The sequence below is a fragment of the Mirounga angustirostris genome, unplaced genomic scaffold (assembly GCF_029215605.1).
Source record: "Mirounga angustirostris isolate CCGP_5_RB_7025 unplaced genomic scaffold, mMirAng1.0.hap1 SCAF_5, whole genome shotgun sequence".
In the NCBI taxonomy this organism is placed as follows: domain Eukaryota; kingdom Metazoa; phylum Chordata; class Mammalia; order Carnivora; family Phocidae; genus Mirounga; species Mirounga angustirostris.
The window spans coordinates 31223962-31243872 of NW_026991713.1; the positions used below are offsets into that span (position 1 = coordinate 31223962).

A 19911-nucleotide genomic window follows, 5' to 3' on the forward strand; every position below is an offset into this window, starting at 1 on the left:
AGTCACACTGAAACTACTTGAATTAAATTGCATGCTTGAGGAGAGAAAGAGAAATAGTGTAAAAATATATGCCCTGCTACCTGTCATTCCATCCAATAGACATGTGAAGAGTAAATATGTAATGAGTTACTTGAATCTGCTCTTCCTTGATAAGCCTCAATTTCCTCATGCCACTCAAATCATGAGCCTACTGGGATCAACTGTGTAAATATATGTACTGTTTCAGATACTATTACAATTATCCTTTACATATCTGTTTTTACACTATTAAGTAAAGCTGACAAGAACATTAGCTTCCCACAATACCAAGCATGTAGTCGATGCTCAATATATGATAGCTATTATTATGCAAATAAATATTTGTTTAAAAAATTAGTGCTCATGAATAAACTGGCAACATGTAATGAAGAATAGCCTAGTGGAATGAACAGATTTCAAAGTCAGATACATCTTAGTTCAAATCCCAAATTTTCATTAAGCATGTCCTTGGATATTTTACCTAACCACTCTAAATTTTATCATTTTTAAAATGGAAATTACAGTTTGATCCCTTTAGATGTGAGGATCAAATGAGAAAGTGTACTTAGACTCCTAGAATAATTTCTGGCAATAAATGATAATTATTAGCATGTAAATAAATATTTTCTTAATTTAAATATATTTAGAAAATAACTTCCTGAATAAAAAATATGGGATTATAGATGGAAACGAACGAATTATTTAAATTCCATCTGATCACCCAGGTTTCTGAAGTACATAAACTTAAAGGATCCTGGCCCATTACAAATTGTTACTGAATACATTTTTTTTTAAAGATTTTATTTATTTGAGAGAGAGAGTGAGAGAGTACATGAGCAGGGAGGAGAGGGAGAAGCAGGCTCCCCTAGAGCAGGGAGCCCGACTCGGGGACCTGGGATCATGACCTGAGCCGAAGGCAGATGGTTAACCGACTGAGCCACCCAGGCGCCCCCTGAATACATTTTCAATACTAGTACTCATCAGGCTGTTTAGGGTCTCATGTATGCTCACGTGCACAAATGCGCATGTGTCTTCAATGATGGGGTTTACAAGGCTACAAGGAAATACCAGTAGCACAGTTCTTTTTTTTTTTTTAAGATTTTATTTATTTATTTGAGACAGAGAGAGAGAGCACAAGCAGGGGCAGAGCAGGAGGGAGCAGCAGACTCCCCGCTGAGCAGGGAGCCCGACGCGGGGCTCGATCCCAGGACCCTGGGAGCATGACCTGAGGGGAAGGCAGACGCTTAACCGACTGAGCCACCCAGGCCCCCACGAGTAGCACAGTTTTTAATGTTAGCAACAGCAAAGTCATCCTATATTCTAGGGTTTCTGAGACTGGAAAATACAATAGGCTCTGCAGATGAATGACTAAATAGTCCTCCACTCAACAACTGTGTCTCGATTGACTCAACTTCTCTGTTTTCACCAAACCTTTAATCAGGTAAACTTGCTAAGTCACCACAAAGGTACCTGGGTTCCTGCTTGTTGAGTTAATTCAAAGTTCTCTCTGGCTCCTGTACATCCTTGATCCAATTCATACCAGGAGCAGTGGTGACTACAAAAGGGAAAAAAAAAAAAAATCTTTCCTTAAAATGTGTCTGCGTATGTTAAGGACTACCTCTGTTGCCCATCCCACGTCCTAGCCCTGTACTATGTGTGCATGGCCTTTCTCTGCCTGAAGACATGAAGAGAGACTGCCTGCTCCTTTCCCACTTGCCCCTGCATGGAAATTCAGGCTACATTTCAATGTCTCATTATTCCAACTGTGCATTAAGGTAACAAGTAAAGTGTTGTTTACCTCACCCTCGACTCCGTCCTCTGAGCTACCTCTTGGCTATAGTCTAGTATTCGAGATTTTTAAAGGCCTTCAGAGGAGTGCTCCTAGATGTGATCCCATATATAAACCTCTACGAAGGGAATTAACTAAGGAAAAAGAAATAATTATGAAAAGAAAACATATCAAAAAGAAGAGAGCACCGCACACAGGAGAAAACAACTAAAAGAACGTATTTTATGGAATCATACCCTTACTTCACTCCCTGAGATCTCCACAGCCTGCCTCAGTTACCCTTGTATGTTGTGGACACTAAATATATCCATTCTAGGATGGCAGTGCCCTAAACAATGGACTTGAAGACATGGCCTCCGTGATAATTTTAGTTCCCTTTTAAATTTTTAATAATTCTTTCAAGTATTGATTTTCCATTTATTATGAATGTTCTGACCTATAACCAATTGTTACCTCCTTCTCAGCTCTTTACCCTTATGCTTTCTTTTTCATTGCATTTGATGTTCAATTTTGAGAAGAAACCTAAATGAATTTAGGAGCCCATATGGCTACCTGAAAGAAGAGTATTCTAGGCAGAGAATGGGATGCACAAAGGCCCTGAGGTGGGAGCTCAGCAAGGAGGCTGGTTGAGATGGAGTGAAATGGGTGAGGACAAGAAAGGTAGCTAAGCCAGAAGCATCATGTAGGATTTTTAAAAGCAAATTAGGCTTATTTCTTGCAGATTTGAAAGAGGATACAAAACCCAGAAAATATGAAAAAAATTCGATACTGCCTCCTGTTGTGCAATTTTATCAGTCCCAATCTGTCTTTCATTAATGTCAGACTGACCTCAGGAAAACAACATGTTAGCTTTAAAAAAGTTTTTCTTGCATTACAAAGCATTGAAAATTTAAATGCTTAAAAAGTATGTGTCGTGTTATATGCAACTAATGAATTGTTGAACACTACATCAAAAACTAATGATGTACTATATGCTGGCTAATTGAACATAATAAAAAAATTATGTATCAGTAGGTTTTATTTAATTCCATGTGACAGGAAACTGAATCAAAAGGGTTTAAGAATAAAAGGAAAGTGTTTAATGTATCTTAAAAAATCAATTATTTGATGGGTAAAGGGGAGTGGGAGATACTAGTTTCCAGTTATGGAATGAGTAAATCACAGGGATAAAAGGGTTGGTACAGCATAGGAAATGTAGTCAATTGTACTGTAATAGCATCGTATAGTGACACATGGTGCCAATACTTGTGAGCACAGCATAATTTATAGACTTGTTGAATCACTACGTTGTACACTTTAATGCAACATTGTGTGTCAGCTATAGTTCAATAAAAACATTTTAAAAAGTAGCCCACTTTTTGGCCTCTACTGCATCTTAACTGGGGACCGAACGATGTCACTTGACCTAGACTCTTTCTGTTTGATTCCGTTTGTTCATCATGCTCCTCTACGGTCAGATTTCATGCCTTCTCTTTGAGGTGGTTGTTCTAACTCCAGACATGGGTTGTTTCCCAATCAAATCCAATGGAAAAAGAACAAGAGATTCTGGGAAGTCCCAGCATGTTACTAATTCTGATTATGTCACATAAAAATTTCTGAACTTGCCTACAAATGGCCATAGCCAAGGGGACGGAATATGCTTATTTCTCTCAGTTTCCCTCCGGTAGAGCATCTCTGAATAAATCTCCAAATGGTGGTACCAGAAATAGGGTGAATTCATGTTTGACAGCAAATAGACAACCTAGGAAATGTTATCTGTCTACCCCATCTTCTCATCCAATTATTTTACATAATAAATCTATGCTATGTCCCATAGAAAACACAGTATCTTCTTCTTTCCCAAAGTAGGAACACTTAGTCTCATTCACCCTTATTGCATATAGCTGTAAGTCCAAAATACCTGCTCAGTGCACAGTCTGGTCAGACCCATCTCTAACTCTTCTTGGCCCAGAGAACTAATGCTAAATAAGTAGTAAGTTTAATAAATACCAAAACATCCAATACACATTTCCTTGCTAACCTGCCATTGTGGAAGGGATACAACATGCAACAGTTGCTGGTACATAACTCATCATATCTTGTACGACAGAGAAGGCAAAGACACCTCAATCTAGAAGTGAAATGTTGTTCCTTGGTCAACAAGTCTGTTTTTCTAGCTCTGCTCTCTAGAAAGATCTTTCTTTCATTGTTGAGAAGCAAATGATTAATGACAGGTTAATAAACCACTTCTTCCCAAGTGGGGATAATGGAGAAAGAATGACTTCTCTCTTCTTGCACACAGGATTCCCTATCTACAAAATAGGATATTTCTGATCCATCTATTTTTCTTATTATAGGAAAATCTGAGATTTATGGATTTTGCCTGTATCTGATATTTGTTTGTATCCTTTGAATTATTAGTAAAGTTTGATGTAAGGCCTATGATTTTAGTGGGTCTGCTTTGATAATTCAATCGACTAAGTTAACACAATTGTTTTCCATGACCATAACTGAGATGAATAATGTAATTCTTTTTTTTTTTTTTAAGATTTTTATTTATTTATTTGACAGAGAGAGACACAGTGAGAGAGGGAACACAAGCAGGGGGAGTGGGAGAGGGAGAAGCAGGCTTCCCGCAGAGCAGGGAGCCCGACACGGGGCTCGATCCCAGGACCCTGGGATCATGACCTGAGCCGAAGGCAGACGCTTAACGACTGAGCCACCCAGGCGCCCCGAGATGAATAATGTAATTCTTTATCAGTGTACTTTGTTTAACCTCAAGTTCTGGAGCATGATGATTATTCTCAGTCTTGAGCCTCTTGTTTGTATAGAATGAGATTTCTCAAATAGTAAAATTTATTTAAATTCTTGGGTATACTTTTAATCTATTTTCACTCACTCTGTATCATTGGGTAGTAAACAAAGAGATATGAAGAATCAGTGTTTAAATCTGAAAATCACTCTTGAATTTCCTGTCTTCTAGAAATTGACTATGGCCACTATTTGGCTTTAATTATGTCTTCATAAAAAATATATATATATATATATATGTTTAAGTCCTAACTCCTAGTACCTCAGAATGTGACCTTATTTGTAATTAGGGCTATTATAGATGTAGTAAGTTAAGATGAGGTCATAATAGAGTAGAGTGGGCCTTAAATCCAGTATTACTGGTCTCCTTATAAGAGGAGGGGAGAAGACAGAAACACAGAGAGAATGCCATATGAATGAAGGCAGAGTAAAGTGATACATTTACAAGCCAAAGAACATAAAATAATTGTTGACAACTGCCAGAAGCTATAAAGTCATGGAACAGATTCTCTTCCAGTACTCCCAGAAGGAACCAACACTGCTAACACCCTGATTTTAGACTTCCAGCCCAGATTCTCTTCCAGTGCTCCCAGAAGTAACCAACACTGCTAACACCCTGATTTTAGGCTTCCAGCCTCCAGAACTGTGAGATAATAAATTTCTGTTTTAAGCCATCCAAGTTTGTGGTACTTTCTTATAGCAGTCCTAGGACATTTATAGAGCCACAATGTACTACCAATCACTTTAGTCCTGAGCTGAATGGTTTTGTTTTTTGGTTGGTTTTTTGTTTTGTTTTTTTGTATCTGTTCCCCTGAACTGCATATTCTCAATGGGAGTAATTCATCCCCTTCTTGGACAATGACTGCTTAAATGGAAGTATGTGGGAGTGGCCTGAGATACAAGAATTTTTTCTCAACTAACATTCTTGCTAAGTCTCCCACCTCTGATTTTGCTTGAGTCAATGGTAGACTGGGGCAAAAAACCTGGCTTTTCCAACCCAATTAACTATACCTGCAGCTATCTCAGATTTCAGACTGCAAGTAAAGGATCCTTATACAAAACAATTTTCTGATTTGTTTTCAGATGGAACAGATCCAACTTAAAACTTTCTCATCCTTATTTGACCTTACTGAAGGCTCTACCATGCTGAATTTTTCAAAACAAATTCCCTTGTCCTGTTGCCTTCTTCAGCACAAGACACACAGTGGACAATTTAACCAGTTATTTTGCTTATACTTAATCAAAACTGTTTTAAAGTCTGGGATTGAGAGACGCATGCTGCCCTTCATGAGCTTGGCGACTACATACAAAGTATAGTTCCTTTCAAAAGTTGGCACAACCACTCAAATTTGGTTCAAGCTGCTTCCACTTTGTTTACTTTATTGTCTTTCCAGATGTAGCTTGACCAGGTCTCTAATTAGAATAATACCCACCCACTGTGCCCTCATTTTTTGCTTCTATGATCTGCTACTCTATCCTGGCTCTATGCTCATAGAGGATCTCTCCTTACGGTGAGAAAATGGTTGCCACAATGTAAAACTTACATTCTTTCTCATTTTAAGTCAGTGAAGTGTTAGCAAAATCATGGGTCATTTCATGGGCTTTGATTTGGTTACATTCTCATTCCTAAATGAATCACAGTAGATGGATTAATACCAAGTGGTTAATGATAGGTCTAAGCCCTATGCTCTGGCCTCCACACCTCCAAAAACAAATGAGCTAATTATGAGGAAAGACTAAATCCCCAAATGACCATTAGTAAAAGTGGAGTAAATTGAATATAGACAGTCAGAAAATGTGCATTACAAATAGAATTAAAACATTTTTATTGATTTGTATTTGAAAAATACATAATGCCTACAGGAGAAAATAAAAATCACTGGTCCAGATAAATTGCATTTGTATGCCCATCAACCAAAGAATGGATAAAGACCACAGTATATCCATATAATGTAATACTACTTGGTAATAAACTGTTGTTTAATGAAACTAAAAATAATTATTCTGAGTGTGTCTTAGTTTGGGTTGCTATAACAAAATGTTACAGTCTGGGTGGCTTAAACAATAGACATTTCTGATAGTTCTGGAGGCTGAGAAGTCCAAGAACAAAGTGCCAGAGGTACTCTCTCACAGTGAGAACTCTCCCCCTGGCATGCAGATGGCCACCTCATAAGGTGGGGAGAGAGAGAGCTCTGATCTCTTTTCCTCTTCTTATAAAAACACTAATCCCATCCTGGGGGCCCCACTGTTAATAACCTTATCTAAACCTAAATACCCCCAAGGGCTCCACCTCTGAATATCATATTAAGGGTTAGGACTTCAACATATGAATGGGGGGTAGGCACATTTAGTCCATTGCAGAGTGAAAAGCCAGACAAATAATGTATGATGCCATTATATAAAATTGTAGAAAAGGTAAACTAATCTATAGAGGCAGAAAGCACATCAGTGGTTTTAGGGACAGGGCTGGAAAGGAGTGGTGGGACTGGAGGGATTACAAACGGCATGACGAAATTCTGGTAAGTGTGTATGTTCACTATCACGATTATGGTAATGGTTTCACAGGTGTATATGTGTGTCAATTTAACACATTGTACACTTTAAATATGAGTTCATTATGTCAATTATATCTCAATAAAGCTGTTTTAAAAATATTCTATTGGACATTCTTCCAGTCATCTGTATTTGATAGTTATCACTAAATTATGATTGTAGAATTCTTTTGTATATGTTTTACCTGTGCCCCTGAACTGCATAAATTTTTATTGTATTTTTCCATTTCCTTAAATACATCTTTTAATATTATACTTTTTTGAAGTTTATTATATACATCTAGAAAAAGGCATATATCCTGAATTGCCAAAAACTGAACCTATCTGTGCAAATATAACCCAGATCAAGAAAGAGAATACCAGAACACAGATGCCCACCTTCACATTCCTTTCCAATAAACATCCTATTTCCTTTCCTAGGGTAACCACTGTCATCACTTTAATAGCACAAATTCATCTTGCCAGTTTTTGAGCTTCATATTAAGAATTGTAACAGTAGTATCTTTTGTGTTTGGCTTTATCCAATAGTATATTTGTGAGATCCATCCATGTTGCTTCATGTAGTAGTGGTTAATGCATATTCATTATATATTCATAACATTTCATTGTATGACTATAACAAATATCTTGTCTATTTTTCATGAGTATTTTGAAGGTTTTTTTTTTTTTTTTTTTAAAGATTTTATTTATTTATTTGAGAGAGAGAGCACAAGCCAGGAGGGGGAGGGGAGGCAGAGGGAGAAGCAGACTCCCCCCTGAGCAGGGAGCCCGATGCGGGGCTCAATCCTAGGACCCTGGGATCACGACCTGAGCCAAAGGCAGACGCTTAACCAACTGAGCCACCCAGGTGCCCCAATTTCATGAGTATTTTGATTACTTCAAGGTTGGGGCTTACACAATTAACCCTAAGAACATTCTTATATCTTTTAGTGCACCTGTAGATGTATTTCTTTTGTCAATAAACCTCAGAGTGCAATTACTGGGCCATGAATATTTCCATCACCCTAAAAAGTTCCTTTGGCTTCCTTTATTCCTGCAAAGATATCCATAGTAGATTAGTCTGTTCTGGGAGTTCATATAAATGAAATCATATATAGTGTACTCTTTTGTGCATGCTTCTTTTTGCTCAAAAGTACATTTTTTTTTAATTGCTGAAGAGTATTTCATTGCTTGAATATATCACAATTTATCCATTTATATGCTTATGAGCATTTGGGTTGTTTCCAGTCTGTGTTCCGTGAATAAAGCTGCTATGAATATTTGCATTCTTATCAAAGAGTATAGTCTTGGAATTTACTTAGGTTTCCTTTATGGTCTGATATATAGAGTATTTTTGTGAATATTCCTTATGTGCTAGGAAATAATGCATATTGTGTGAAGTGAAATCTATATAAATTTAATACTTCCAAGGTTATTTAGGTCTTCAGGTTTTTTCTCTGCTTGATCCATTATTCTCTCAGAGGATTTTGTTAAAATCTCCAGTTATAATTTCTGATTTATCTATTTCCCTGTACTATTTGTTGTTGCTTATTTTTAGGTTGTATCGTTGACACATATTTATGATGGGACGTCTCTTCTGGGGTGCCTGTGTGGCTCAGTTGGTTAAGCATCTGCTTTCGGCTCAGGTCATGATCCCAGGGTCTTGGGATAGAGCCCTGCATTGGGCTCCCTGCTCATTGGGGAACCTGTTTCTCTCTCTCCCTCTGCTGCTCCCCCTGCTTGTGCTCTCTGTAAAATAAATAAAATCTTAAAAAAAAAAAAAAAAAGATGGACATCTCTTCTTATTCTAGTATTCCTTTTACTAGTATTCATCATTCATTTTCCCTTTTCTTTTGGCATGAACTGTTTTTTCATGTATTAAAATTGCTACCCAGGATTGCTTAAGACTTTCTGACTTACTTTGACTTTTCTATTTACAAGTGTTTCATAGACAATGTTTTTGGACCTTATATTTATAATTCAAAATAAGTAAGTATTATATAAAACTTAATTGAATATAACTAAAACATAAAAAATTGAACTCTAAGAGCTTGTTAGGTTTATTTTACATTCATTTTAACTACTGCTATATATTAGTCCTTTAATCTTTTAAGATTTCATTTACTTGAAAGAGAGCAATTGACAGAATGAGTAGGAGGAGGGGCAGAGTGAGAAGCAGACTCCCCGCTGAGCAGGGAGCCTAATGTGGGACTTGATCCCAGATCAGTACATTAGATGTATTAAATAACAGTATTTTCAACTTACAATGGGTTTATTGGTATGTAATTCCATTGTAAATCAAACAAGATCTGTATACTCAATGCCCAGGAATTAACTTTACAGATAGCAGAATTGGACTTATGCCCAATAGTGTTGACAGTTTGATTACTCTGATTTCACTCCCAAAAGGCAGTTACCTGGCCTGCCAGTGCCCATCAAAAACAGGACTCTGGTCAGAAGTGGCCTTCTTGCAGTTACAAAGCCTTTTTGTGGTCTCTCTCAATTCTTTGCTTAGATAGGCAGAATGGTGGAGAAACTCTACATCCCTCAAATAACTCCCACCGTACTGCTTGCAACTTACAAAGAAAGAGATGCACTTGAGTTAACTGTTGAGATGACTAACAAGATCTACCACCTATCATTTGTAGTTTAGTTTGGATTAATCAGATGACGTCCCTAATACCAGAAACTAAAGCAATGGGGGAAGGAAGGAGTAAAGAAGACTTGAGTTTTAACCATGAAAATCTTTAAGAAAGGGCAAACTAGAATGGTTTGGTGAGGAGTATTCTGCTTAAGGTAAAAATTGAAGTTATCAGGTTCTTATAGAATAAAAATACTATTTGAGGGGTGCCGGGGTGGCTCAGTTGGTTAAGTGTCTGCCTTCGGCTCAGGTCATGATCCCAGGGTCCTGGGATTGAGCCCCACGTCAGGGTCCCTGCTCAGTGGGGAGTCTGCTTCTCCCGCTCCCTCTGCCGCTCCCCCTGCTTGTGTTCTCTCTCTCTCAAATAAATAAAATCTTTAAAAAAAATACTACTTGATTGGAAATATGCTATCCATTGGTATAGTCACAGAAATGTTAGTCATGAAGAAAGGAGATTCCAAAGGACATGAATTTACCTGAGATCAAGTCTTCAGAGACTTTTAGGCATTAATATTTTATCTTATGCTACCTCCCTGATGGCAGTGAATAGCAAAAGAACAAGGTACTATAGATTTAAGGTGTCTGAGTTCTCATTTCTGCATTTTAATAATTATATTCGATTTATAAATTTAATATTCAATAAATAGATTTTATTTTAGGCTATCTATATACCTATTGGCTTAGATGGCTAAGGAACAAGCATTAATATTAAATATCTAATAATCTGTTTGCTATATGACCATCATTGACATTATCTCTGCTAACACATTTAAAAGCAAATCATATGCATCAAATGCAAGCCTAAGCCTTATGATTACATTAATGATTAACATCTATTATTTACTACTTACCAAAGCCCTATGATTAGATTAATAATTAACATCTCTCATTTACTATATACCAAGAACTATTCTAAACAATTTAAATATATTAATATATTTAATATAAATATATTTTCCATTTGCTGAATTTATTTAAACAAATCAACTCAGAAAAGTCAGAGTTAAACAAAACTTCTGACATGTAAACATACTGCCATGTTCTGAAACAGATGTTAATACCTGATAAAAGCTAATAATCACTTGTTAGGAAAGCTGTCCATTAATAAGGTCAGTCTTCAGCAAAACTAAAACCATTCTGTTTTTTTTCTTTCAGTTTTCCAATCTGACAATGAAATATTACCAAATCACAATCAAAATAAAGACAACACTGGATGGACAGATCAGTACTACAGCTTGGTTATAGCTGTAAACCATTTCATTCTTGGTGCCACATGAAAAAAAAATTAAGCCAATAACATCAAATAAATCATGGCTTTTGTTTATCACAATTTACTAAGTGATGTTAATGAAGGTCCTTGTCAAACATGTTTGATAAAGGCTATTTACAATGTACATGGTTGAGCATGCACTATTTATAGTTACAAAGATACCTGCCAGCTTATACAGTAGGATATATTGTGTGTGTGTGTATATAATATATATTATATACATATACAATATATACAATTGTGTGTGCGTATATATATATATACACACACACAATAGGATACACACACACACACACACCAAGGAATTATAGGTTAAATAATTCCCCTAAGCTACACTAGTAAGGGTGGAACCAGGATTTGAATCCAGACAGATACGTAACTTAGACTCCTAATTATTTCACTACAGTGACTTCTACTTATGTGTATAAAATTCCATGTTTGAATTTAATTGTCTCATTTTCTTTAGTTTCTGTCACTTAAGGATTAAAAATGTATCACTGTTGGAACTAATTTAACACATGCCTTTCTCAGATCATTGCTAATAAAACTATCCACCAGCTCTTCTGCCTTTAGGAGGCAGAAATCTCTTGACACACTATTTTACTTTTCATTTGAACACTAAAAGGCAATTCAAGTGAAGGTTTTAAAAGTATCAATTTTATACTGAATATTTAGAAATATGGTACACACAGACACGACAGTAATATAAAATGCATATAATTTTAAACTATTTTCTTATAAACCCTTAACATGGATGGCTGACAGCTCCTAACAGACAAAATTTTGGACAAAGGTACCAGATATTTTGGGGGGTTCATTTTAAATACCATTTAGTCATGCAAATAATTAGGTTTTTTAAAAAATAAATATGACAAATATATGGATTTCTGAAGTAGAAACTGACATACAAATCTATATATTTTCATAATAGTTTTCATTAAAGCATCTTCAAAGAAGTATTCTGTAACATGAAGTTGAGAGCTCAAATTAGATGTAATGAAAAGGCATGAGGTTTTATTAGAATTGTGTAATTCACATACTAAATATTTACATAAAAGTAAACACAAAATTGCAAACATAATTGTTTTATCCTCTGAGTCATTAGCTTCATGAAATTACTTACTGGGATAATTTCAAGATAAAATTCCTAATTCTGAATGTTAATAACGAAATCCATATAGGAGCAGTAAGAGAAAAATTTAATTCTTCCTTCTGAGAAGTAGTGAAAAAGTAATATAATTGCCCCTTGGGGATTGTCAAAGCTTTTCTAGAACTCCTAGGGAATAGATTCTTTTGCAAACAGTGAGAACCAAAACTACATCCCTTTACCAGCACACAAAGCAATAATATGCTTTCTTTTCCAAACATACAGATGCTCACAACTCTGAACTGTAGGTTAGTGAGCTGGGTTAAAATGTCCCTACCATTCACCTCCCCCAAAAGGCAGTTCCAAGGCGGAGGGAAAAATCTATTACCTTTTTTCATTTGAACAGCTTGAATAAAATTTCTACTATGAGTTTAAAGAGAATAATCAATTTCACATAAACAAGCTTGATGGTACTTAAGGTAAAATAAATACTAGTTATCAGAAGAGCATATTCATTAAAACATCAAAACTTACTGGTTTATGATAGTAATTTAAAAAGTTAGTATAGGAGAGATAAGAGGATTTCCTTGAACTAATTCAGAGCAGTGATCATTAACCCTGACTACAAATTAGAATCACTCTGAGAACTTTAAGAAAATGGACACATGGCTCCCTTCCTAAGAAATTCAGATTAAATTATTGTGGGTTGGGGTCAATATTAAAGAGTCCTCCAGATGATTCTAATATGAAGTGAGGGTTGAGGAACATTAATTTGGAAAAATTACTAATCAGGGTGGATTTAAATAAAATATTTAAAATTCAAATATGAGCACTTCCTACATGATAGGCATTGTTCTAAGTGCAAATAAGGAGCAATTCTTTTTTCTATAAAAGTCATTGGATAACAATATATTTTTTATCTTTTGAATAGTTACATAATTTTATTAAAATACTACTCAAAGTTTATTACGATCTGCTGTCACGAAAGATTCCCTTCTACTTTTCTGATTTATCTTCACTTGATAGTATAACAGAAGAGATCAAACTCAGAAACTTTTTCTCAAGATATGTGGACAGAACCTAAGATTAACATAGATTTCGTTTTTCAAGTCATAGTATATGAGGTATTCTCCATCTTATATCTGGAGTCACAAAGCCGTAATTTAAAAACTGAAACTGGATATTGCTTTAATGCTGAACAGAATCTCTAAATCAAAAATGAACTATGATTGGTGTCAGTGCTTGATTTAAATTGCCTAAAAAATAATTTATGGCACAACCTCAGGGAACCTAGTACGAGTGGGTCTTTAATGTAGACCATGTTTCCTTGTGACCTATTTATAAAATATTTCTTTATAAAAACTTACAGTAATATGATTTTTCAAATATACATAATTAGAAATTAGTTAAAGGAACAGAAATACAGTTTTTGAAATTCTGCATAATTAGAAATTAGTTACTATCCCAGGATGATAGCTTGAGCTTTAACATTTTAAATTAAAACCAACTTATCAGGTATTATAAAACTCATCTGAAATGTATTTTAACTAAAAAAAAGTCAGAGATAAATTAATAAGTTTATGTCTACCCTTCAACTTAACAGTTTTCAGGTTTAAATTTGCTAAAACCAACTGACTATTAATCCTATACAAGGCTAATTACCTTTTATAGCTGGGGAGCAGGCCAAAATGATGAAATTTTGGTTGAATTGTAATATATGCATATATAGGAAAATGTAATAGAAATTTGTTTTCCATAGTTGATGGAATTTAAACAGCTTTAAAATTTTTATGAAAGCTCAGTAGTCAAAATAAATATTTAATAAAAATATACACCATAGGAAGATAACAAGAACTTAGTGTTTAAAAATAAACTTTGTCATATTGTTTTGCCTTCAGTTAAACAGAACTCAATTTAGTTGCTTAAGGTATCTAAGAATGATTAAGGTGTGTTTCTGGAACAATTAAAATTCAAATAACACTAGAGAAATAACACTAAGATGAAAGAGAAACTATGTTTTAACTCAAAGGTTTAAAGTTATAGTTACTGGGACTTTTCAGTATGACTAAGATCCTAATAAACATGAATAGTTTGGGGAGTAAAAATTCAAAGATAGTCATGATTATGTGGTTCATGCTGTGGAACTCTCAGCATGTAAAAAAATACAAATACAGTATATATGAGCACCATTAGAAATGTGCGTTGTGTATATGTATCTTTATACTTAAAACTTTACCTGATTAAAAGCTGCATTTCAGAGTAAAGTTAAGGACAAAGCACACAATTATGAAAATACATTCTTAAGCTAACATGTCATAAGACTTATTTTAAGAAGTTTCATCTGGCTTTCCTTCTAAAAATCAACAAAAGAATACAATATAAAGGAAGCCAGTATTCTTTTGTAGTGCAAAGTCCCTCGGTTAAACAGAAATTACCAAAGAAAAAAGAATGTGTTCATAAGCGTTTTCAATCCATAATCAGATTCCAACAGAAGGTAATGAAGTCAACTAATAAATGCAAATTCATAGAATAAACCAGCATATGTTGAATTTGCCCACAAGGGACTATCATTCAGGCTTCAGATTATTTTTAATTGAGAGTAGTCAAGATTACTCTGCAGAAGAAATCTTCCTTCCGTATAAAAGATATAAATTTGCAAACTGTAATTTAATATTTCTGCCATAGTCACCAAAACTCAGAAAACTGTCATATCTTATACAATACATACCCTGGGGTAAGATAGGTCTTTAATGAAAATCGCATTTTGATCCTATGTAGAGGCAGCTCATGATAGACTGTTACGTGTATACGTGCTATTTTTCAAAGCTCCCAGAATAAGCAATCACATAAGATAGACTGAACTTCTTTGAGGACATTGTGACATGATAAATAATGCTATTCACCATTTAAAATACGTTCAATCTCTTCTAGTCTTTTTAAAGCAGCAACTCTTTTCTTCTCAATTTCTTTGATTTCCTTTGTTGTTTTGTGGGGGGTCTCTTTGTCTGTATTTTTTCCTAATAGTTTATTGGATTTAGATTGACTTTTATTATCACTTGGTTTTATGATCTGTGTAGGTCTAGGTTCACTTCTTACTTCTTTTACATTTTCAGTTGGAATTTTGTCTCCTTCTACACCTGAAGTCTTACCAGCTGGGGATACTGGCTGTTCTGCAAAACCAGATGAGGAAATTTTATCCCTGACTATATTCAAATGGCGTTGAATATATTCTTCATGTGGTGCTAATGCCAATGTTTCAACCAGGCATCTTTCAGCTTTTAGTAAGTCCTTCTCTTCAAAATAAACAACACAAAGATTGTGTTTTCCTTGCACATTACTTGGATCCATCTCCAAAATTTTTTCAAAACATTTTTTTGCTCCAAGTATATCTTTCTTTTGATTCATCAGAATGTCTCCCTTTAAGATAAGACCCTTGATATGATCAGGATAGTGTCTGAGTAACTCTTCCAAAATTGGCAAAGCCATTAATTCCTTTGCTGTCTGAGAATACAGGAGAGCCAAATTAAACAAAGCACTTCTGAAATCGGCTTGTAATTTTATGGCTTTCTTCATCCACATCTCTGCTTCACTGTCCTTTTTGTCATCCATGGCAAGCATTCCCAGATTGAAATAACCATTAGCATCTTGTGGCTCTTCATTTATATAGCTTAGAAGTCGTTTTCTAGCTTCTGGTCTGAGTTTAACCTCACCTAAGAATAATTTTTTTTAAAAGAAAAAAACATATTGTTAACAAATGAATTAAGTCTGAGGAACAAAAGCCACTTTCAGTATTTATCTAGTTAGATTAGAAAAAGACAGCATCAAAACAACTAATCTCTGTACCTAAATCAAAAAGTAGAAAGCAAAAAACTCAAAGTTTTCACAGGAAAGACAGTGTGCTTGAAACACTGAAATGATAGCTCATTTCCTTTCCTTTAAGACAGCAAGAGTGCCTCAAAAACCTGAAGGGGCAAAATATCTCTTTATAGTTTAGAATCAAACTGGGAGTAGAGGAAGATTATGCAGTTAAGAGGAACAGGCACTGGATTTGCCTACAATGACATGTATTCAATCTTTTTTTTTTTTTTAAGATTTTATTTATTTATTTGACAGAGAGAGACACAGCGAGAGAGGGAACACAAGCAGGGGGAGTGGGAGAGGGAGAAGCAGGCTCCCTGCAGAGCAGGGAGCCCGATGCAGGACTCGATCCCAGGATCCTGGGATCATGACCTGAACTGAAGGCAGTCGCTTAACCAACTGAGCCACCCAGGCACCCCGACATGTATTCAATCTTGATTCTGTTAACACTATGACTACTCATTAAACAAACCATTTAACTTCTCTGGGTTAGCCTGCTATATTTTCTTTTTTCTTTTTCTTTTAAGATTTTATTTATTTGCTGAGAGAGAAAGAGAGAGTGCACATGTGTGTGCGCAAATAGGGAGAGCCCGATGCGGGGCTCAATCCCAGGATCCTGGGATCATGACCTGAGCCTAAGGCAGACACTTAACGACTGAGCCACCCAGGGGCTCCAGCCTGATGAATTTTCTAAGAATTACATGAGACATATGTAAACAAGCTCAGGAAACAGTAACTATTATTGGATAAACAAAATGCTTCAGTCTTACAAAATGAGATTATCTTATATATTACTTCAAATTTTTAGACTTTCAAAGGTAAAAAAAATATACCATTAAACATAAAGCTTATATATTTAAATATAAATTAGGATTCCAGAAACAAATATTTGAGATAATTTCTATTGCAAATAAATACAAAAAAACTCAAGTTCCACAACTACAAATCTTAGGGTACAATCTTGTGTTGAAAAATGGGCATTTTTCATGATTACCAAGGTTAGCTAAATACAAAAATATTAGCCTTTCTCTAAATTTAGGTTTTGAATACCAGCCATAAAGATCTCCTGTTCTTTTGACAATAAGATGAATAAAAAAAAATTATAAAATATATCAGTAGGCTTAAGTTCTTATCTTTAACTAGTTATTAAACTAGCTACGTGAAATTTGGTGTAGTTATTAGATCTATTTGATCCTTAATATACAAATAGAAGACCGGCAAAAGTAAACTCAAATACTACGATTTTATGATTTTTTTTTTTTTTTTTTGTAAAAGGTTTTAAAAAGTATCTAAAATTTAACTACAAAATGTAAATGTAGGACGCCTGGGTGGCTCAGTTGGTTAAGTGACTGCCTTCGGCTCAGGTCATGATCGTGGAGTCCCAGGATCAAGTCCCACATCGGGCTCCCTGCTCAGCAGGGAGTCTGCTTCTCCCTCTGACCCTCCTCCCTCTCGTGCTCTCTCTCATTCTCTCTCTCGCAAAAAAAAAAAAAAAAAAAAAAAAAATTTAATAAAAAAAATGTAAATGTAGATTTTTTTTCAAACTAAAAATTAAGATTATAAATTATATATATCACCTTCTGTTGCAGTACTAAAATACCCATATATCAAAGATCCTAATTTATTGTCATGAATAATTTAGTTTTGTTAAATTACAGGAAATTACAACATCTCAGAAAATAAAACTAGATATAAAATGATACCAAAAGCACTTGGTCATACAAATCAAGAGAAAATACATTTTTTTCCTAAAACATATAATGCTCTTGTCTCCCCAGAAATAATTATATAAAAAATTTTGCAAGTTCTGATTATTTGGATATAGTATAATATATATATGTAAGAGATTATTTCTTTATATAAAATGACAAAATAGATTAAAAAGGCACTGCTTAATAGACTACCTGAAAAATAAGTCTTAACACATACCCAAAGAACTAACAATTGTGTTAGAGCATATTACTTGAAAATCATACTTCAAGTATATTAAATATTCTTAGAAATAATTTATGTACAGTTTTGATACAAACTATCCACTCATAAAACATTTGCCTCAGGTAATGTAAGTTCAGATTTTATTATATTTCAAACAATATGTTTAAATATAGAAACATTTTGGGAAAACATACCTGATTCTTGCATTAATATAGCAGAATTGAATAATGCTAGTTTATGCTTTGGATTTAGTTCTAAAGCACGATTAAAATTTTTTAGGGCTTCATTTGGTTCTTTAAGTTCAATATGAACAATTGCCAAGTTGTACCAAAGATCTGCATTATTTCTGTCCAGCTCTAGTGCTTTAAGATATGCTTCTTTTGCTTTGAGAGGTTTATTCATTTTTAAAAGCAATTCTCCTCTGCGGAAAAAAATCAAACACAAGCTTTACTCACATTACCATGTCAATTTGTAGACATTATTTTTCACAAGTTTTAAGCTTTCCCACATACTCACAGCTTTTTTTTTCCTTTTAACCCAAGCTTTTAGAGTTTTCCATCAAAAATAACTATCTGAATATGTCCTCAAACCTGAACTCATTAGTTTAGCAAATTTGGTTATGTTTTCAAATATTTATTAGAGAAAGACCTTTAAAGGGTAAGATATGAGGAGGCATCCAATAAAGGGGGTAGAGAAAATATATTCTTTATGTACATCTTGAAAGAAGGCAGACTAGACTAGATTACATCAGAAAAATGACATTAAAAGAATGAGAGATCAATTTTTCAAGAGACCAAGTAACAGCATTTGAAGAATGAATATAAATACAGTGGTGATGGGGAAATTCCAGTATGCAAATCTATGTTTTAAGTCTCATTTATAAAGAGCAGAACATTTGAAAAATTTTACCTTTTCTTACATAAATTCACTCTTCTACAATGTATTCTTATAAAATGGCCAGTCATTAAAACAAAACAAAAAATTCCCCAAAACAACAAAAAAAGAATTTAAAAAGCTAAAGATTGGGTAAGGGTTGGAGGGTACTTGTGCGACCAGCAGATACCCATGAAGAACACATCTGGAACTGAGGATCACAGTTTAAAAACCATTTTACAAACTTTTCTAATATGGTTCCATTTTCTGTTAGAAAGCTTACAAAAGTCATGTGCAAATCAATTTGAGAAGTGATAGGAGAGTTACTTTTATTATGATCCTATTATTTCCTTAAGTATTAGCATAGGAATGAAATCAAATGAACCACTAATATTCTCAATTAAAGCAACTTCTGGAATGTGCTTGTCCAAAATGCTTTTTTTTAAATGCAGATTACTGAATAATTCTTCATAGATTAACACATCACAGGTTTTATTTACATATGCAACCCCACTAAACTTAGCTAATTTCAACAACTACCGGATAAGGCTGAACAAACACAGCCTCCAACTTATGAACAGATTTTATCTCAAAAACTTACTGATTTCTGAATGCATTTTCCCCATAGGAGCAATATTATAAATTATGATTACGTTTTTGGCCAGGCTATAAAACGAAGTTTCACCTATAATTTTCCTCAAGTATACTACAAATGATAATCCTTACATGGGAAAATATATTAAGTTCTAACATGTGATGCCAAAAGTTTTTTTTTACTGACAACTAAAAAGTTTCTTTTTGGTAAAAAGCATCAATGAGTCAATTGTCATAAAGCTCTTGGGAGTTGGATATTAGAAGTAATTATCATAAAATGCAAGTTTCAGGTGTTTTAAGTAAAAATTAATGTGACCATAAGAAGCAAATGAAACTAAAAAGGAGTTTCTACCCTTTCTTTCGTATAAAACCTAAGTTTACCACTACATGTTACAGACTATTGCCAATTTCAAATCAAATCAATTAAATTTGATCATTAAGTCTAAACTAGGCTGTTTCTATATTCTTGGTTGCTAAGATTACTAAAAGAAAAAAAAGTCAATTTAGTTCAGATAGTCAAAATGT

General features: G+C 34.4%; 1 protein-coding gene across 5 annotated transcripts in view; it reads right to left on the minus strand.

The window, feature by feature from the left end:
- Positions 1 to 1209: 1209 nt before the first annotated feature.
- TMTC3 (transmembrane O-mannosyltransferase targeting cadherins 3) overlaps positions 1210 to 19911 on the minus strand; it is a 62681-nt gene continuing 43979 nt past the window's right edge. For 2 of the 5 annotated variants that reach the window (XM_064590826.1, XM_064590824.1), the window contains exons 13-15: positions 18114 to 18340; positions 15030 to 15836; positions 1211 to 1573 (exon numbers count right to left, since the gene is read on the minus strand). In XM_064590826.1, the coding sequence (XP_064446896.1) occupies positions 1509 to 1573; positions 15030 to 15836; positions 18114 to 18340 (1099 nt within the window). In that variant the 3' untranslated portion in view covers positions 1211 to 1508. Of the gene's footprint in view, positions 1574 to 7805; positions 15837 to 18113; positions 18341 to 19911 lie in introns of those variants that run through there. The other 3 variants (XR_006790591.3, XM_064590825.1, XM_045872887.3) reach the window with 3 other exon arrangements.